Source organism: Pleurodeles waltl, chromosome 5 (assembly GCF_031143425.1).
Source record: "Pleurodeles waltl isolate 20211129_DDA chromosome 5, aPleWal1.hap1.20221129, whole genome shotgun sequence".
NCBI classification, from domain to species: Eukaryota; Metazoa; Chordata; class Amphibia; order Caudata; family Salamandridae; genus Pleurodeles; species Pleurodeles waltl.
Genome location: NC_090444.1, coordinates 1,487,162,044 through 1,487,184,391, shown reverse-complemented (window position 1 = coordinate 1,487,184,391; position 22,348 = coordinate 1,487,162,044). Strand labels below are relative to the sequence as shown.

The 22,348-nt window shown below is 43.6% G+C and overlaps 1 protein-coding gene across 4 annotated transcripts in view; it reads right to left on the bottom strand.

The window, feature by feature from the left end:
- Positions 1-22,348, bottom strand: part of DST (dystonin) — a 1,789,835-nt gene that overhangs the window by 1,363,004 nt on the left and 404,483 nt on the right. The window contains exons 1-2 of one of the 4 annotated variants that reach the window (XM_069235778.1): positions 4,365-4,635; positions 4,035-4,266 (exon numbers count right to left, since the gene is read on the bottom strand). In XM_069235778.1, the coding sequence (XP_069091879.1) occupies positions 4,035-4,266; positions 4,365-4,367 (235 nt within the window). In that variant the 5' untranslated portion in view covers positions 4,368-4,635. Of the gene's footprint in view, positions 1-4,034; positions 4,267-4,364; positions 4,636-22,348 lie in introns of those variants that run through there. The other 3 variants (XM_069235775.1, XM_069235772.1, XM_069235771.1) reach the window with 3 other exon arrangements.

Below are 22,348 nucleotides of genomic sequence, written 5' to 3'. Positions count from 1 at the left end.
GTTATGTTTTGTAACGTTTGTGACTAAATTGGGTTATAAAAAGCAGTAAGACTGTCGCAGCAGTGTGATACTAACTTGGCTAGTGGAGAATAGTACATTTCACTGGAATTTTATTGGAAAGTGTCGCTTTTGGTGGTAAATATAGCAGCATTTGTTAAACTCTGTAAAGAAAATAAATGACACAAGAAAATACAACAATAAAACAATAATACTGCACAGCAGCATAACAAAACAGCTCCACAAGAAAAGCATGAAACAACAGAACACAAAGCAAACACCAGTCATAAAAGAACACAATAGAATTTTCATAGTATTACATTCAGGGCATAACATCAGTAAAATTCAATAACAATGTGCCACAACATAGTAGAATAATACAACACTACAACGATCCAACATTAGAAAAAACACAACAAACCAACAACACACAACACAAAACAATACCGAATAGTAATAATGCAGCAAAAATAACTGAACACAACAACATACCCACAACAGAACATACAATAAGTACACTAACAACAGAAAACATAATAATACTAAATCACACTACTGTGGCAACAATGCAACACCACAATAATGCACCAAAAACAACAGAATAAGAGAGGAAAGCAACACCCAGAACTACTTTACAGCACACAACACTGCTACAACACAAAACAACATACAATGACAATAAAACAATACACTGTGTTGTGCTTTGAAACAATAAACGCCAGCGTTCAGGGACAACACCTGCTAATTTGAATCACCGAGCTCATCTTCGGAGACTGTCAATGTGCATTCTCTTCCCTCAAAGAGGATGGAGGAATTAAGTTGTGGTGTGTTGCATCAATACTCCTATCGCTGCGTGATCCGCAGATCCGCCATTGCCGATGGTCACTAGACAACTACAGGGCCTATAGTGCTTCCCTGGAGATAAAATTACACATCTGCCGCACCTTGGTTATTAAAATAATTCCACCTACTTTGTAGGCAGTCACAATGAAGATACCCACTGCATTTCTAAAAAACAGTAAATCCCTCGCTGCGCATTAAATCTCCCTTTGTGTCCCATTTCTGGAATCTGGGATGAATATCCCAGGCCATGTTCCCTTTCATCCGTCTGTCCTCTAATGCGCTGGGGCCGCTGTGAGCTGCCTCTGGAAGAGAGAGTGAAAGTACAACCTCGTGTTATTCCTTTCGCCCAGCCACACGCACTGTCAGACCCTAAAGGCCTGAGACATCCGCTTCCGCTAATGAAGCCGAAGGGGCGGGGTAATATCTCTGCGTGGAATTCGGGGAAGCCGCCATCAGAGGTTGCAGTAAAACCCCGTGCGATTCCCATTGTTGAAGTACAATTACGAAGAACTCTGTATACGAGCTGTATGCTGGGCTGATGCTCGTTAGCCACGCCCACTGCCCTGGCAGCCTTTGAGGTGTGGGCCGGCAATCAAGCGAGAGGATGTGGCGTAAGGGCCAGAGCTGCCACTTTGGCACGGGGGACCCCGGAGCAAGGCTCGAGTCCCAGCGTCGACTCAACATCCTGTGGCGCTGGGAGAATCGATGCATCTCCATGGGCCGAATATCAATGAGTGTGTCCTTGGGTAGGTGGCTGGTGCTCGTGTAAAGCGCTCCAATACCTTTGGGTCTAGTTTGCGCTAGAATAAAAAACGAAAGGCGAGGTTTTGACCATTCAATTATAGTCAACGGGCGGTGAGAGGAACGCGACTGGTGACTTGGGATGGGGTTATCGCATACCCTATTAAGACAGGCGACTCTTGAATTTTTAATAAAAAATGGTTATATTTTATCTGTTTCCCTGCTGAAATTCTCTTTGCTTCAACTGTAAATCAATTGGGAAAATGCAATACCCGATTTTTTTTGTCGAAGCCTCCCACTTCCCTGTTCTGAAACGTTGGTACGTACGGTCCCCATCCCAGCTTGCTTTCTGGAAACAAAAACTATGACCCTGGAAAATGCAATGGAACGTCACAGTTAAAAGCGGGAGAGCTGCTAGCCGGCTAATGGCAGGACTATACAGCAACATCTGATCAGAGCACTCTGTTTGGTCTGGAAGACTGTTCCGCTCTCCGAGTTGTTTTTCACGCTCATACAGGGTTTAATATATGCATTTTAAATGTGTGTTCCCTTTCGGGTACATACATTTAACATCTGTTTGTAACACTGCCAGGTATGAGCTTTTAGTTATAATTGTAATAAACAAACTAATATTGACGTTAGGGCACCGTGATCGGGAAATCTCTGTAGCTAATAACAGAACTTTCATGGATATATAGATAACAAATGTAAGATACACCGTGGACAGATTTGTATGTCTGCTTAAATAAGGTCAATAAAATACGAATGCATCTGTAGTGTAAACATCATCTTAAATGGAGCCTGCTGACAGCACTCGAAGAACAGTAAGGATCGCTTTTACCTATTGCGCACCTCCCAAAACACAAAGTCTCTGGGCCTAGAAACTTACTTCCGCATCAGGAAGCTCGGGACATATAATTAAGCGACTATTAAACGATATGAAGGACCACCTTCGAACATCTCACAGGATATCATACAGAGCTTAATTTGTAAATAAAAACGTGCAGGTGCCCAGAGCCCTCCTATTAAACGCGTGGCTGCTGCAATTAAATGTGGGAACACGGAATACTGAGGCGGCGTAAGCCTGAAGCCATCTCGGCCTCTTCAATCCATTGACAGCCACTCCCTGCCCTTCAGCTCACTCTTGAAGCTTTCTGCTTTCTCCCTTTGTGACGCTTTTTCGTTTTTCCATTCCTCCATCTTTCACAAATGTGTCTTTTGCTCGCAGAAAAGGCTTGAGGCAGAAGACTAAGCCCCGGCCCTCACAAATAAGTGCCGGTGCTCAGCACCGGAAACAACAAACACAGATAAAGCACTGATGTCATATCATCTGCAACAGTAATGTGAGCAAAATATTGGTTCGTAAACCTTATTTTTCCTCTTTCATCTTGCCACTTTCTCTTTTGTGTTGTCATGTTGTGCCGCTAATGTACACAGTTTCTTTGTTAAGTGTTTCACACTGTTTTGTGTAGCTTTCAGCTGCGATTTGTCCTCCGCCCTGGGAACCACACAGCCAGTGACGGGACAGGCTTTCCAATGTAAACCACCTTCTGACAAACCTTTGTGGTACACACCCATTTTTCACACCCTCCTATCCCTAACACCTCCCCCCCCCAAGTTACACCAACACAACACGTGGATGGACAGGCCTAATTACCACCAGAAGAGAAAGTAAAGAGCCCTGTTCAGAGTAGCCGCCCTGCCTGCTGTCACAACAACCCAGTGCCAGCCTGAGGCAGAGTGCCCCGGGGAGCGCCGGTCACGGGGGCGGGGGCTACCTGGCAACCGGATGGATTGTGCTCCCGGGGGAGTACTAACCCTCTACGAAAAAGAAACGTCACTGTCAGCTCCCAGCAAACAGTAATGTAATTCAAAGAGCCCCGGATTACTCATCTGCGAGCGGCAGTGTGAGCCCCAGCAGGGCCCGCCACCAGTCACAACCACGCTCACTGCAAACGAACCCAGAGTCTGTTCTGCCCCCATCAGTCCAAAGGCCACTGGTCTGGTGACTCGGGGCCTTACAGCGTGACGAGCAGAGAAGTGATGCCACGTATCTGTGCTGCTTTAATTATTTCTAGGGCGGTACTTTACACTGCAGCCCTCACTCCATGGAACCACCGTGTAATACCAATGAGTGCAGCCATCAGACGGGGGGAGTGGGCATTTCCGCCAGAGGGCCAGCACCTGAGGACCGGTGGCACGACCGAGCCCTTCTACATACACGCAAGTGACAGGGGTGGCGTGGGGTCATGAACCACTGCACGGATGCTCTCTTGTGTCACGCCAGCAACGCCCCTGCCGGGCGGCCTCCTGCACAGTCAGTCACCCCTTGTCCCCACATGCCCCATCGTGCCGCCCCCCAAGCCTTTACACCCCATGCCTTCTCCTCCACTCTCCCATCCCCTAACCCACCCCAACCACTACCCCTCGCGCACACGCCCCCGCCCTCGCACCTGCTATCCGGAGCACGGCTCTCTCGGCGGGGTCCAGCACCGAGCCCCCCTGGATCTTCCTCTTGCTCCTCTCGTGCCGGGGCAGGTTCCAGGGCAGCGTGTCTCCGGGCGCGGGAGAGGCAGAGCCCGACCGCAGGCTGTAGTCCTCGTCATCAGAGAAGTCCGCCGAGGAGGACATGGAGCATCGGTAGGAGCCGTGGTAGGACCCCGGATAGGACGCGTTTCCCGAGCTCTGGAGGGCAGAGAGAAAGAGACAAAGATTGCAGGGTGAGAGGGGGGATGGAGGCATGGCACAACAACAACAGCAGCGGCACAATGTAAGCCCCTCACCATGGTCACAAAAGACGAGATTCTGGTCCCCCCTAAAAAAACAGCAGCGACATGGAGGTCTCCCCTCCTCTGGCCGAAGAGCAAGCCTGGCCTGCGGTCAGCACCAGCCCAATGAACGATCCCACTTCCCGAACAATAATGCTGCTGCTGCTGCCGCTACACTGCTGCAACCGGTGCTCCCCGCTCCCAAGGCGCGGCCTCTGGCACCACCGCCTGGCCAAATGCAGGATCGCCCCGCACCATCCAAGCCGCTGAATAATTTACACCCTCCTGCGCTCTAAATAGAAGATCTGAGAGGACCTGGGCTCTTTTGTTGCTGCGCTCTTGGCTTCTTCAGACCCCGCCTTTTCTATTCCTTTAGCCCTACAGGCTTCCTCCCTGGCGTTGCCCCGGAGGGGAAGCTGCATTAAAACTCGGATGCAGGAAGCGGGACAGATCTGTTTTCAAGGGGAGCCCGAGCACACAATGAGAGAAAGAGGGATGCGCCAGGATATTTTGTGCTGCCAGCTTTCGTTAAAAAAACAAACGCCCGGCCCGGGTTTTATGTAGTCCATGAGCCGCTCTGACATGCCGATGGAGTATTCGCAGCTGCCTTTGGTCAAATGCTTTGCCAAAGGCATAAAAAATAGGAGTCAGAAAATGGCACGAGAAGAGGACCTTCAGCCATTTCTGGGAAAACAAGCTGAGAGGATGGAAAGCAGCTACTGCTCGTTTACTGGAAGACATGGGCATCTATAGCTGGGTTATATGTCTGCTATCGGCGCAATGGCACAACCCGTCCCCACAGCAAGAGTAAACGCAGCGCGCTACCCGCCCAAGAGGGCCTCTGTACGTATTTATTTGCCTTTCTCAGTTGGCCCTAAAAACTTGCATAGGGCGCACCAGGCTGAATGAAAATCGGACCTCTCAGTTTCATTTTATTTTCAAAAGAATTATTTTTTTGGTTAGGGACAATTAATTATTTTTTATTGTCCCGGGTAGTGTGCATTATTTAAGTTTTCTAATTTTATGTTTTATTAGATTGTTTTAGCACATACACCTTTTAAGTAATTTGTTTATGAAAATGGATAGTGATATAGAGAATATCATTTAAAATGAAAATGAAGTGTCTGACGTAGGTTTTGTACCGTATGGTCAGAGTGGGATTTTCGTTTATGCTATTTTCTGTATTCATTTTTATTGCCCTATATTGCCCCCAAAACACCATCTTTACTAGTATATGAAAATTAAAATCCATATTTCCGATAAGTGTAGATGACACACTCATTAACCCATCCTTTGGTTTGGTGACATCACTTCACGAGCAGAATGATGGCAAGCGCGTAAGTGAGGTACTGAATGCAAGGAACCAAATAGAAAACAAGCAGTAATAAGGTCCGATGCTCCAATTAAAACGACTTTTAGACTTTACACTCTGATGGAGAAATCTGTATGCAGCCGTAAATCAGAAGGTGAATGGCGTGGAGTGACTCAGCATTTCATCCTCATGGTTGATTGTGCGTGTAGCATATATTAGATAATAGTAACTGAAGTCATAAGACTATGTTAGCAAAACATAAATACTCTTGGCCAGTTCCACCTGGATCCTAGATGTCCAAATTGCACCACTGACTGATTCACATTACGTTTCAGGAACTCCAAAAGCCCCCCCACCCACCAGTGAATCACCTTCCAGACCTGGTGCATCACGTGTAAGGCAGTGACCTCCACACGCTAGCCAACCTGTCAGACTAAATAAGGATCTCCAGAAGCCAACGATTCACCCACAGCCACGTCACTGCCAGCTTTGAAATAACAAGCATTTGCAATGCAGTGGGTTTTGCATCTATGAGAGTTAGAGCTATTGGCGTTGTAGATGACAACCTCTTTTACCTACATGTTTTGGTTTGGAGTGTAGTAAATGTATGCCAGGTGCCACAGTAACCCTCCCAGGCCTGTTGATGCAGGAGAGAGGACACAACAAGGCCACCATCTTGGGAGTGTTTTTGCCTCATTCCTAAAGACTGGCCGTGATAATCTAGATATGCAACCCTTTCTAGTGTGTTTACCTAAACTTTTATAGCACCAAACAAGGCAAACAAAGGCATAATCATGGCATTTAACTCGGAGAATGAGGGGGGTCAAAAGAGTTAGGAGCAAAGAAAAGGAAAGGGGGCAGCAATATATTTCTGTGTGTTAAACTTTTAAAGGAATTATTCTTCTACATTGGCAATACCAGTCTTACTTTTAAAAACATTGACTGTATACAAAGAAAACAACAGAAAAGGAAGCTTAATTGCAAATGAATGATAGTTATTTTGTTAAGAATCGCACCTGACAGAACCTGTATCACCAAGCGCTATATAAAAAAAACGAGTTATTTCCAGACTGCCCCAACATGCACCCGACAAAGAACCCTAAGGGAGAGATGTGGCATAAGGGCCAGAGCTGCCAACCTTTGGAGCTGGGAACATGGTCCGAGACAACGCTGGCTCAACATCCTGTTATTCTGGGCAATTCACTTCATCTCCCCTTACTTCCGAATGCGTTGTTTTGTAATATAACCAGTGCTCATATAACGCGCTGTAATGCCTTTGTATCGAGTTCATGCTAACTGAACTCTATTTGAGGAGGCCCAATTTACATTCAAAGGGTAGATTTTCTTGCTATCAAGCTTGAGGCAGTAAAGTGCTTGGGTCTGGAGTCACAACTCCTTTTTCACTATTTTGGAGATAACATCTTTTGTCATCTTCTGACCTAGAACTGACCTATGTTCTTGGTTTGGCGACTCTCCGTATGTTATCAAGAGCACACGCTATCGCCTAGTGTTAAGCTCTACTCAAGTCACTTGGTTAGTGCACCTACTGCAGAGGTCTTGACAGAACATGAATGCCACAGATTACAAACCTGACATAGTTTTTTCACCTCTTCTTCTTTGAAAGGTCTATGCAAATGAATTATAGCGATTTTGTAATAAATGGCACCTTCTCTGCAGCGCTATGAAATGGCAGAACCTGTATTATGAAGTGCTATATAAAAAATAGAGTTATTCCAGACTGCCCCAACACGCACCAGAAAAAGAACGCTATGGGAGAGGATGTGGCAAAAGGGCCATATCTGCCAACTTTGGAGCTGGGGAACAAAGTTCGAGTCTGTACGCCAACGCTACATCCTGTGGTTCCGGGGAAATCACTTTATCTCCCCTTGCTACCAAAAATGAATGTGTTTGTGTAATGTAACCGGTGCTCATGTAAAGCGCTGTAATACCTTTGTACTGAGTTCGCACTACATAAAACTGTAAAAAAATAAATGAAAAAGACCCTGCAGACGTCGCACAGAAACAGCAAGATGCCAAAAACCAAGGAAGAAACAACATACCGCCATGAGCATAAAGCAGTGAGGCAAAATAAATAAAATAGTGCGCCACAGTAAGGTATCTCACAGATCGTGTAATGATCCATGTAACAGGGTCAGTCTCCAAGGGGTAACAAAACTGCATCAATGTGGGACAAACAAAAGCATTTACCAACAACTTCAAGGGATTTTTGAAAGACACGCCCAGAAAGAAAGAAAGTGATGGGCGTGAGATGGGTGTGCTTAAAGCCCACAGAACAGAATACAACATTTCAAGAAGAGCAGAACTTGCACACTGCTATACTCAACCTAGAAAGGAGCAAAAAGGAGAACTAGAAGTCAAGTCTTCCCCTGCTGCCCCTTGCTACTGGTGTAGCAAGGGTGACATGGACCCAGTCCCAGCAAGACATGGATCTTCTTCCAGTGCTTTAAATGGTACTGTTGGGTTCCAAGTGTCTGCACTTCTTTCATTTGAAAGGGAGAGTTTCAGCACTTCTTAGCTGTGATGCAATACATTTAGTAGGGAAGTACCAGTGCCTCTCTGGAGCAAACATGTACTCTTGGATGGTTAGTATTTGCACTTCCATATTTCTATTTACAGAAGTGCTCTCTTCATTCACTTGGGTTTAAAACACATATATAATCGGGGTTCAGTGGGTTGCAGTGCTTAGGCATATTCTGTACTAAGAGAGATACACTTTTGCTGATATGCACCAAGAATCTGGAACACAATTCCAAAAAATGCCCTGCAGTCACCTTCTCTCCACTACATAAGTAACAGTTGAATACAGGCCTCTTGAAGCAGCTAACAGAAGACCAATGGAATGACACTCTACGCTCCCACTCCCAGACTCTACACACAACCCTGAACAAGCAGCAAAGAGCTTCTCCCAGTGGATCACAGAATGCGCCGATGTCTTTGCCCCACCAAGACAGCCAAGGTCAAAGAACAAAGCGAAAGAGCAAGCTGGTTCACAGAGGAACTGCACTCCACCAAATGCAACTGCTGACAACTTGAAAGGAAGTGGCACATCAGCAAAAAATAGGAAGACCTCAATGTCCTCACGACTGCTGTCAACCAGTATCATGGCCTTCTGAAAGAAACCAAGAAGAACATACTAGCAGGCCGTATCAAGGCCAGCATAAACCACAGCAAAGAACTCTGAGCCATTGTGAAGGAACTGACCAATCCCACAGCCATCAAGAACAACATCCCTCCCTCCCAGGAACTGTGCAACAACCTTGCAGACTTCTTCCACAACAAGATCTTGGCCATCTACAAAAACTTTGAATGGCAAGCCTCCACTGCAGACAGCATCAACCAGTTCATACGCATAAACACAAACCCCGAACACCTTCTCACCCACTAGGAACCGCTCACCATGTAAGACACTATCTCCTCCATGAACTCCGCTCACATGGGTGCACCCACAGACCTTTGCCCCCACTACATCTTCAAACTTGGAAGCAGGACGATCAGCGACAAGCTCAAGAACACCCTGAATACCTCTATCACCATGGCCTCCTTCCCGGAGGTCTGGAAACTGAGGCCCCTAATGGAAAAAACATCAGCGACCCAGCTGAACTGAATAACTGCCGTCCCATCTCGCTGCTCCCTTATCTAGCAAAAATCCTTGAGAAATCAATCAACCAGCAACTCACCCAACATCTAAAAGACCACAACCTCCTGGACCCCTCCCAATGCAGATTTTGAGCTAACCCCATCACTGAGGCAGCGCTGACTGTGGCCACAAATGACATAAGAGCCCTCCCGGACTCTGATGAAACAGCAGATCTCATCCTACCGGACCTGTCCGCCACGTTTGACACCGTCTGCCACCACATTTTGATCAACAGACTCCATCACATTGGGATTAAAAAAAAATGTCTTCACATGGATCTCGTCATACATCACTAGCAGAACCTAAAGGATCAGTCTCCCAGCAACAGTGGAGGAAGCTCCTTCTCGCACACGGCAGCCAAGCCTTGGAACAACCTTCCCCTGCACCTCAGGACTGCACAGTCACTCCAGGAATTCAAAAGAGAACTAAGGGCCTGGATGTTCAAATGATCATACCTCCACTGGTGATTTGCTGTGCTCCATAAATGTTTGATTGATTGAAGGAACACCTCAGCTGCAAGTAGTCTTTCCTACTGTCCACCGAGTGGATCCTATTATATGGAAACTAGTTTCTTTTGTACAGATTTCTATTACATTACAGGTAATGTATGATTGAGTTTTATAATCAATTTACAAAAGTCATCGTATTCACTCATGCTCACTCATTTAATTATTGTAAGTTTGTGTGTGTTGTTTTCAATTCATACACAGGCCCACACACACAGACACACATATATTGACAGTTATGAAGTACTTGCAGTTAGATCCAGAATACAAAATCTCAGGGTGGGATAACACATTCAGGGCCTCATTTCCAAAATTTGGGCACAGGGCAGCGCCGCAAGCCTTTTTGCTGCACTGCCCTGCATCAAACCAAAAGGGCAGGAATGCACAGTATCTACAAGATATGGCGCATTTCTGTCCTTGTCCCCTAACAACTTGCTGCCATGTGCCAACACAGGCACCCTTGCACTACATCATTATAGACCAGCCATTTTGGAAAATGGCAGAAAGGTTGCTCTGAGGAGTTTTATTTCTGTCTCTGTAAGACTACCTGACCCCTGAGTATCTTTTTTGTCCCCCTTTTGAACACTGGAAATAACTAATTCTCCACTTTACCCAAAGGGGGACACAAGTCCACATCCGCAAACAGTAAGTTTAAGCATAGTTCTTCATAAACCGAATAAGTATCCTGTTTAGGGGATGACATAAAGCATAATGGTTTCCCAGCTTGGACAGATGCATCTTTTGACCCTCTTGATGGCCCAACCACATTAGACTTTTGAGTTACAAAATTATCCTTGCAAGGGACCTTGGAAGAAGTTACCACTGGTTTTGACTTAGAGAGGCCATGATTGTTTACATTTTGCATTTGCAGCAAAACAGTGGACATAATTTTCAAAATATAATCAGAATTTAACACCATTTTTTTCCAATAAAGACAAGCTAGAATTTAAAATCTTTTCAATGCAAAATAAAAGGTCCAATGGCTCACTCTCCTCCGTTGACTGTATTTAATTGTGTACTCGCCAAAATATGTCATTCTCTAAGTCAGAAATATCAGCCTCTAAAGAAGGAGAACTGCAAAACAACGGGGGTAAAGATGGAGACTGACAGCAAAATGGGAGAACCTTGAGACGCCCCCTTCATCCAACATTTTCTGAAAAGGGACCCCTCATGTTATGATCATTGTTAATGTCTGAAAGGGTAAAATCGTCACCAACCACCACCTCTTCCCAGGCTGAAGGAGCCACAGCATCACCAATTTCACTTCTCTGGTACTCTACTGAGACTAGGACTACACCAAGCCCCTCACAGTTGCCGACCCCCATAGATAGATTTAGAGGACTATTGTCCCTCGAATTGCATATGGAGTGGTTGACGAGCATGGGTTGAACAACTAACCCCTGAAACGCAGCCTGGATGTTAACAGGCGAGGGGACCAAACCCTCCAGAACCTCACAATTCAATAGAGATCCTCTGTCCTCACTAGTGTTCTCAGGACATCCATAAACAAACGAAGTGGATGAGTTCAGGACTGGAAAAAATCCTCAGCAGCACTGTAGGGGCTGCTTTGGGCACTTTCCAAAAGACCCCATTAATAACTGGGTGGAATTTAAGAAGGAGATGCTGAGAATGTTGGCACTATGAGAGAATTTCCTTACTCTAGGAGAAGAGATTATTCTACCAGAACGCGGTTTCTTCAAGGTCATCTACTGATGTTCAAATATAGCCAACAACTGAAACAACTATACAAACCTGAAAATAATTGTAAAAAGAATGTGCAAAATCAGACTCCCCCGCCACCAGGTCAAAAGGTATCCTACTGTACAGGGAAATAACTCACGAGTAATGAATGCTTTCACAAATGTTGTGTTTTCATTCAGAACCATCTGGTGGTATGCACCAGCCAATTCAAGTGTAAAAACTATGCCTCTCTGTAAAGTAGAAACCAAAGAATGAATGTTAGGTGAGAGATGTTAGTCCACCTAAATCACCTCATTAACGCTACAAAGATCGATACACAACTGAAGTTCACGATGGCCTTCAAATATATTGCCACCAGGGAAACTTGCAGCAAAGAATGAATTGGCTCTATTATGCTTCTTTCATACAAATCTAGCATGACACCATTTTACATCCCCCTGTAGTTGATCAGAACATTCCTGACTCCATGCTACATGGGTGGAGCCCTTTATCTGAAAATAAATTTGTGTTTGAACTCCCTTGTGCTCCCCCTGTGGGCCTCTAAATACTTCACTCAGGCTCAGTACCAACTACTTGGTATCATCTTCTCTACTGTCATGGATTAGGGAATACACAAGAGTGTAGCACAGAGGTTCAGGCTCATGCCTAACTCCTTTTAGTGAGGCCTGCCCAAGATTGCCGCACCCATATAGGTAAAAAAACATTCTCAATGGAGCTCCTCCCCTTGAATTTCAATACCGCCCAAATAAATCCCAATGAACTGTGTATCCTTCTATGCTAACTTCAATTGTAAGGAACTTCCTATTTATCCCCAAAGACTTAAACTACTCTTGCCCAATTGTACAGTACCAGATTTGAGAATCTACTATATTATGTACATCAGTATATCCTCCTTTATGATAGTTGAAGGTATCTTGCTTTGTATTCTTCCATCACCCACACTAAGAGGTATATTTAAAAGCCCCTAACACCACCTTGCGCCGCCATAGCGTAATTTTTATGCTAAGGTGGAGCTAAAGTGGTTTTCCCCGCATCATATTTAGCATTGCACCACTTTGCAACCCCTTGCACCATATTATGCTAGCGTTAGGCATAATGTATAAATGGGAGGGGTTCCGATAGAGGGAGGTCCGACAAAAATGACACAGTGACATTTACAGCATTTCACTGCACCATATTTTCCGTCATTTTAATCTGTGGGCCTCCCTGTGCTTTGCTGCACTAGCGTCAACATTTTTGACAAAAAGTACAGCAAAGCGCCACAGTAGTGTAAAAAATGTTGATGCTATTGTCCTAACGACCGCTGTAAATACAGCCCAACTATGGTGTCGTTAGGAGGGACAGGAGCGACGTAAGAAAAGTAGTGCATCAGGACCGATGCACCACTTTCTTGTAAACATGCCCGTAAGCACCAATTGGGGATTAAGAGTCTCTTCCTCTCCATCTTCTTCTTCACTTATAACCAGTTTGACCTTCACTGAGACCATACTTTTACATACACTTGTGTGGTGTTCTCTTTTTGTGCCTTATCTGCACTCCATGTCAATAACTGGGCACCCTCTAAAAAAGCCAAAGTTTTTAAAACTACCACACCTTTGTCACTGGGGATCCTTCTTCCTCTCACCATGCTTCCCCTCCCTCCACCTTGTTTCCTAACTACTACATAGCTCACTTGATTTACCTCTTATTTCTTGTACACGTTTTTTCAGAATTATCTTTCTCTTTCGCACTGTTTACCACAACTTTGAATATTTAGTCTGAGAACACCCATAATTGGTCTTGTACCTTCTAATTTCTGCATCTCATGAGAATCTGGTCCCTTAAAACTTGTTCATAGCGTATGTATTCAGTCACAAGACAAAGTTAAAGTCCTTAATACAGCTATATTCTATTTCATAGATTCACACTGCTGTTGTCTCCTGGAGCAAACTTTGTAGGGTTCTATAATCAAATTCATTCTTTACCCATAACTTAAACCCAGATGTTTAACAGTGTAATGAAACACACTTGTCCACCAGCTGTGTTAGGTTCTAGAGGTGGTAAGTTCTTAAACTCTTTCAGCCCTTCTCCTCCGAGGCAATATTTAGCAAGGCTAATTTGTGTGTGCAGTAGAACTGTCTCCTCAAGGACTTTCACATAAGCGAGGAAGAGCCCACACCAATCTTCCTGTGACATGAGTAATTCCCAGCATGTTGTAGGAAGGAAGGTGGTGGAGCAACAGAAGACATAATTAAAAGAAGAAAAAGTGATTTCCGTAGTTTATGTGGAAAAATAACTATCGAAATAAAGTAGTCACCGTTGTAAGCACAGATTTGATAAATGAGCCCTACTTTTTGACATCTTGAGCATCACTAGTAGTACTGTTACCCACTAGAAGCTGGCCAGTAGCACCAGTTAAAAGATATTAACAGAAAAGTAAACCGTAGTTTCTCCTCAATTTTACCTCTGCTAAGAAAATGTGGCATTATGTTCAATTCTTCAAGTTTTCACTGATTTGAAACAAAGACCATTTTGATGGCTGAAATATTTTGTAATCATTCCATCCACTTATTACGAATGATACTTGTCCAGATGTGTCTGTCACTATGTGGCACAGACTACCTTCGATTACAGTACACAAGTGGTGCAGGCTGTATTTGTGTCAATGCTGGCCGTGTCTTAAAAAATGACACAGATAGACGAAATTTTGAAAGTCATACTATCCCTGTGTTTAAACAGGCTGCTATAATTAAACTCATTACTTCGGGACACAGCATGCAAAGTGGCTAGGAAGTAGTACTGTATACGCCAGGGCATATTTATGAGAGGCTTGCAGCGCAGGCCTCTCAACTATACATAGGAGGCCATGTAAGGCCACCATGGGTGGCACTGCATGGTTTCATAGATATTGGGTAAGACTAAGCAGCGCAAGTTGCTGGGTTGCCTTACTCTGCACCAGAGAGGCATTCCATGGGCATTGCGGTGGGTTTTCCCACGCAAGACCAATGGATAATAAAGCTGCCCCAGATTAACACAATCATGTAAATCTGGGGCAGCGCCAAAACCTTATGCCTCCCCAGAGCAGGCATAATAAGGAGGAATATTTTAATTTCTCCTCATTTTCCCTCTTTCCATGTTCAGTGCATTCTGCAGCACACATAGAAAGAGGAAAATGTCTCTCTGGATTGTTTTTGTGCAGGAAGGCCTGCATTCCTGCACAAAAACAATCCTGCATGCAACGCAGATATCCAGTTGTGCACCAGCGCAGGGTAAAAGGACAGGAATGCACCATATTTCATGAATACGGCATGGACGTCAATTCACTGGGTAGCAGAAGTGACATCATAAGCCCTTTGACCTTCACTTTCACTCACACATAAACACAAATTCACAATTATGTACCCTCTCTTTCACATAAACACACTCTTACCCACAAGCAAGTAGACAACATACAGTTAAAAGCATATTCCACGTAACTGTACCCCATTTTTATTGCAATAATAGTAAACAATAGATTATTATTTGCAATTAGTGTAATAAAAATTTACAGAAAACAAAGTGTGTGGAGCCCCAGCTGATGTACATAAGGATGAGCTGTCACTGTGTTCCTGGCAGTGGATTTGGCACCTATTGGGCCAGGGGTCGCAAACACAATGCCAGGGGGCAGCTGCAACCCTTAGTGACCCCTAAATGACGTCCATGAAATAGGGTACATTCCGACCCTTTCACCTTGGCAAAGGGCAACACAGCAAGAAGACTTCCCCATAAATCCCCATAAATATGGGCTGCGGTTTTCTATGGTAGCTGGGCTTGTTTTAATAGTGTACTCGATGGCAATTTCAATGGGAAGTTGGCCACTCCTAATATGCATTTGTGTGCTGGCGAACCACATTGCATCTCCCAGCACTAGTTGCCAGTGCTAAAGACGGTGGGAACCATGGCAGATAGGAATGTATGTTTATTTCAGGATACAGTATTCTTTAAGCTATATGAACAAAATGTAAATGCCTCTGCAGCCAACTGCCAGTCCAACAGTCATCCTCAGAACCACCTACATTCATATGACATCCCTTGCTCGCATAACAGTCACTCTCAGTACAGGATTACCAAATAGGCAAAGTAGGCATCGGCCTATAGGCCCCACTTCTTTTAAGGACCCCCCCCGACAACAGATCAAAATAATTTTGATTTGATCTTGGAAGAAAATTACAATCAAGCTTTCTTAAATTATTTCCAAAAGATAGAAAAAATGAATCAACTCAAAGAAATGAAAACTTCATATTAAATATTCTATAAAGAAAATACTGTATTGATATAATGTACCCATTAACAACTTAAAGTACATACCCCATAGAAATCAGATTCACATAACAGATTGTCTCTTAAGAGCTTATCTTCTGTCAGCTTGTAAAAAAAAATTGGTGCAAACTACGTACGTGTAATGTTTAGTTTTAGTTTTGTGTAATAAAATTGGTTTATTAAAATTGTTGGTTGGTAAAATAAAAACGCATTAGGAGATAATTTGCGAGGAGGTACGAAATTTCGACTGCCCTAGGGGCATTCACGGGGTTTAATCAGGCAATTCACACTACCACTCTTTACCACAGATACCCACAATCACAACTTTTTCAAAATTTGCTTGCAAGCTCAGTGACTTTCGCTGTTTAGATATTTACACAGCTGGTAGTATGTTGTATTCTCATCAGGTTTAGAAAGAAGCAGGAGCCAGGGTATAGCACTCAGATACTGAAGTTTATTTCCCGATCAACACCAACGTCCTCCAGCCACTGAGTCTAGCCAACTGTCGCCCGACCCAGCATCTGTGAGGTCATAAGAAACCCTAGCAGTGAACCTTCCATAAAGGTGTACTGCAATTAAAAAACAGTCAAAATATGATACAATGCAAAACACAACACATCTTCCCCCTTCAACAACAAAACAAACCCCACATAGAAATACAATTTAAAATACTTGGTTCGTGAAACTATATACAAGCAGATAGTAAAGAACATAAGGATAAAAATAAAATAAGATAATTCCTCAATACATCACATATTGATTTAAATAGTTTGGTCTAACCACACTCCTTTTTAGCCTACCCGTCTCACCCTCCTGACTAATAACTCCCTCCAATCTCTACGTTCGATACCTCTAGCAATTTCTAAAGTTTCACTCAAAGTAGGGTCCCTACAGCATAACATTTTTTCTTGAATTTTTGAGTCATAACAATTCACCAAAAGTTGGTCCCTGAGATACTGATCCAAAGGACCTATGAACTCGCAAGTGGATGCTAAGACCCTAAGCTCAGCCACAAAACTATCAATTGACTCATGTTGAAATTGCTTCCGGGTAAAGAATGTATGTCTCTCAACAATGATGATAAGGTCATCCTTGAAGTGATTTTCTAGTCTTTTCACTGCGTCGGTGAACACATCCCAATCACCAGTGGCTAAAGGTAGTGCTTGGGGTTGATGTTCAAAAATTCTCTGTCCCTCTGTACCAAGGCAATTGTATAAAATCGCCTTCTTGCGAACAGCAGAAAAGTTAACCCCATCAATAGCGAGCAAGTAGCTCTCAAAAGATTTGAACCAGTGCTGCCATCTAATTGTAGGGATGCCAGTTTCAGGTAGAAATACCACAGGTAAATTAGCCGTTTGCATGGTGAGAGTGAAAGGTGCGCACAAAGTGTAGCAACAGAAAGATAGGTGTAAGAGTGCGGATCGCTGTGCACGTCCGTGAAATTAACAGTAGAACAAATGTGTGAGACTTAAACTTGCTTAACACCCAATGTGGTGTTCCATTCTGATTCCAAGCGTGTGGATCGCTGTGCACGTCTGCGAAATTAACAGTAGTCAGAGTACAAATGTTTGAGGCTTAAACTTGCTCAACACCGAATTTTGTTCCATTCATATTCCATCTGCCAGCAAATAAAAGCGTGCGGATCACCGTGCAGATCCACAAGAATGCAAAACACAGAAAATTGGTTCACGGGTCGAGAAGGACTGCCAATTTGCCACCTCAACATTGCAGAAACGTTGAACCAGCAGAAGTAAACAGCTTCGGCGGTGAAAACTCGTGAGTATACATAAAGAACAAATGGTAACCCTTAATGTGTCTGTAACTAGGCAACAAACTTGCCAAACCAAATAGCTTTGCGGCGCGTATTCAGATGCCGTGATCCTTGTGGCGTCTGTAACCAAGCAACATGCACGTCCGAACGCCGTAATCCTCGTGACGTCAGTAACCAAGCAACAGACTTGGAATTAGGGAATTCAGCTTCAGGCGCCGTGAACCTTGTTGCGTCTGTATCCAAGCAACAGGCGCGTGCAAGCGCCGTAATCCTTGTGGTGTCAGTAACAAAGCAACAGACTTGGAATTTAGGAATTTAGCCACGCGCGTCCCGATGCCATGATCCTCCGTGCACACATGAAAGGAGCATCAGTTACTAAGCAACAGTAACTGAATTGCGTGCAGGCACAAAAAAGACAAAAAATGAATAAAAAAGGTTACCGGAACAAAACAGAAGCCGTGACCAATCTCCGACCGCAGGATGTCGGCTCGCAGAACATCGGCCACGCAAAGGATGAAACGAAATGCTGTGAGGACGTGAATCGATAAATTAGGTCGCGCAGGTTCAATTGGTGTTGATGAGCCACTAGTCGCCAAAAAGATGTTGTATTCTCATCAGGTTTAGGAAGAAGCAGGAGCCAGGGCACAGCACTCAGATACAGAAGTTTATTTCCCAATCAACACCAACATCCTCCAGCCACTGAGTCTAGCCAACGTTCGCCGGACCCAGCATCTGTGAGGTCATAAGAACCCCTAGCAGTGAACCTTCCATAAAGGTGTACTGCAATTAAAAAACAGTCAAAATATGATACAATGCAAAACACAACATAGTACCATGTTGGTCTTGCCTAATTCTGGTAAAGTGAAGGATGGCAATTAAAACTTCAACAATCTGCCTGACATAATTTAAGATTAAGATTTAAGTATTTAACACAAAATACAGATGAAGAACAAATTAAGATACTATTGTCCAAGCATAAATTGGGTGCTGTTTCCGTCAAGTCTATTGGCCATACTCCCTTTTTTGGGGAAACAACAGGAGTCAGGAGATAGACTGACCTCATATGCGTTTGCTCCAAATGACAACTCATGCACTGATATCCCAAGGCACGAAAAAGAAAAAATTGAGGGAAACCATCACATAACAGTTACAGTACAGGCATTTAAAGCAAGTGAACCACTACAAATAACATTCACCAGGAGAATAATAACAAAAGGGTTAATGTTGCTGAAATCACTGCCCATGTTCACAAGAGCGCTATTTTCACCAGTCAAGGCTGTAAGGCCCTGATTAGAGATAAGCACAATTAACTGCGATGTGTGTGTAGTAAGTCCTGTTACCACACATATCACAATTACAGGTTGTGTGATAAGCACCACACAGCCCTCACAAATTTGACATGGGAAAAATGTCTCATAAATAATGAGATATTCAAATTTGGTGCAAGGATCTCCAAGATCGCATTTGATGCCCCATTTCCAAGGCATTATTCGTATTTGGTTTCTATTTATTGAACCGGATAAATTACGACCTTTGGGGTCGCTGATTATACTGGGTATCATAAATATCAGACCCTTTTCTTGGCTGAGCATAATGGGGGCCTAATGGCCTGATTGCTGTTGGTCAAACATGATAATTATCACTCCTGATAAATTTGACACTGAGGTTGTTGGAATTTGTTGAGTGCAATAATTATCACCTATTCTGACTTTAAGTGGAATAACATGTTGATTTTAGAGCTTGGTACACAACCATCTGCTTGTCCCTGTAAATACTGGGCCTTTTTCTTCTATTAAATTCCGGCATGTTTGACCTGATGAAATTTAATGAAAGATACAAACTTTACCAATCCTGGTAACTACAAGTTACATAAAAGCTGAAGTACTTGTGGTCCCCTGTGCTAACAGAAGGTTGCGCAGGATTTCAATATGTTTGTATAGGCCCTAGAATTGACACTGAAAAAAAGGATTACCACAATGCAAAACCAATGCCCTCAGTAAAAGTTAGGAGGAATAGGGTGAGGAATTTACCACGTATGGTAAATACATCCTATTCCAAGTTTTTAACTTGCAAATGAAGAATAATATGTGGAACCAGTATTTGACACAACAAATTCTGCATGTTTTGCCTTTTTTTACAGCCTTTTTTTACTGAAACATTTGGGCAGGTTTGACCTGCTGGAATTTATCATGGGAAAACTGAGAGGGTCTGGAAATTCTCACATAAACAGTAAATCCGGTCCCTCAATTGGAATTTAGCCCACAACTGTCTCCGGAATGCAAATCCAAGTTGTAGGTGTTGCCTCAAACATCAGGGTCTCCTAATAGGGTTTAACAACAAGATCCTCATTTCAAGTGGCCTTCTGATGAGCTGGCATGTATTGGGTGTGACAAATACCAACTAATTGTGCCCTTTTGATGAATCCCAAGCTTCTGGCCTGAAATATGCTTATTCCGGGAAATACCGGGTATTTCTCCATCGATAATTATCAGCAGAGTTGACCTGTCAATATTTATCACAAACCTCATAATTGGCATGTGGAATACCAAACAGTGTCAAAAGTATAATAAAGAACTAGCCTTAGAACAGCTTCATGTCATCTGATCCTTGAGCGTGGAACTCCAGCACCACTGTTGATGCTAAACTTGGCACCTATGAACTGTGGTCCAGTGAAGCAACACTAGTCCAGCACCCTGTGTTGCTTGAGGAATTTCGCAGTTAAGGAAGGGTCGTTCATGCTGCACTGAATCAGCAATGTGGTGATGTGGCCCAGATATGTCTATATAATACGTGCTAAGTGTGGGAGATTGCGGAAAATGGGTAAAATCATATTTTGTCAGCCCCCGTAGTGGGGAGAGTACACTTTGCTTCAGCCCATATCTATTAGCCCCTGTTCTCTATCAGACCTCAGCACGAGAGATTTGGGGCTGAGTGATAGTGAATGGCACTGAGGACCGGCCACATACACCTCAGCCCACACAGCAGGATCCCGGGAGTGAGGGGAGGGTGAACTTTTAGAGGTTCACAACAGGTAACACACTGAAAGGATTCCTAGTTCAGCTTGAGAAACACAGACAAAAAAACACTGTCGGCTACATTCTAATGATAATAATGTCCCTTTACTGCCACACCTAAGAGTGCATACAGGGATTTTACATCTGGTACATTTAAAATGTCAGCATTTAAATAAATGGTGAGCTTCAAGAACTTGTATCATGTGTATTAACTATTTCTGTCTGACTTCTTTGTCTGATAATGTGATACAACCTCTCCAAGCTCGGAGTGTCCATGTTTTCTGTTTTCGCTATTGGCTGACATCTGAAACGCTCAATCTTATGCCTGACACATATCTTTCATCTCCGAACGGCCTTCCATGTGAGCAGGACAGTTTCCACAACACACTGAACTTTCACTTTGAAGTATGGATGACATGACAGTATGAAACTACTCATGAGGTCTGTTGTCATTCCTGTGAACTGCGCATGTAGAACGACAGCCATCTTCTTACGGTGTAATGGTGAATACAAATAACCTAAATACATTATAATTCAATTATCCTAATTAAATTACGCAGGAAATAATTCCTAAAATGACCATCAAACTTGACTGCTTAAGTGTTTTTTTTCTGATCTGTAACATCTTCTCCTGGGGCAGTTACATTTTCCAGTGCCATGGCATACCGTGCTCCTTTCAAATTTTCATCTTTTTTTCCCGCCCTTGAGAATAACTGTGCGTAGCTGCCGCTAGAAAATGTATGTGTGTGCTGTGAGCTGGTACATTACCTGTGCTGGGGCAGCACAGAACTGGCATAGTATGTCTAAACAAATACATTACTAAGTCCCTCCATTACAGACAGCGCCGCTAGTAGGTTCAAGAAGGATAAAGGGCCCACCGTATGGGTTCAGCCACGGCTGGCTGGAGCACAGAGCCGCGCCTCTCTGAATCTCCTGCCTGCACACCTTAACTCCCGCCCATAAATCCTCTTACAGGTGTGACACGATGTGTAGCACCGGGGACAATGCTGCTGGAGTCGCTGGATTTTAATGCTCCATAATTATTATCTTCTATATGTCAACCTGTTTGTTGAAATTGTCTGTTAACAGGTGGCAGCGTATCCACACAATGAAGTCACATTTGAGATATTTACAGCATAGGCAGGAAGCACTTGTACTTTAGTACTGGTACTATATTTTGTAAGTTTGCGCCGCTTTTGTGTAAAAAAATGAGAATGTTAACCAAATAAGTTTTTAGCATAGGCCTAACTCCAGGTAGGCCTCAGATATTCAAAGCTTTTCTTTGTAACTGCAGTGGTAATTTCTAAATGCTTTCATGTGTCTTTTTTTTCATTGCAGGCGTCTTACAATCTACATAGTTAGGAGAATAGCTCATTGCTTCTTTTAGCAATGTTAACATAGAAATTAATTGGATACTTTTTATGATTTGCACGGCGTGTTAGGATGGGAAAGAGCCTTCTGTACCACCGGGCTGTTACTATCTCCAAAGTCGTGAAGCGATGTGAGCACTTGTTTGCCAACGGGAAAGTTGGGGATCTACCGTAAGATGTTCTGAATGGAATGCAATGTGTCATTTAATTGTAGGTTTTAATAGTAGTTAGCAGATCCTGACCTAATTTTGGTGAGGGAAGACCTTTCTCTAAGTCTGCTGATAGTCCTATCTTTGATTCTTGGGCTTGTCTCTTGAGCGTTTCTGCTTTCTCCAGGAACCTTAATTTGGTTAATTTAAGGTTGGCACCTTCCGCTTACAATTTCCCCT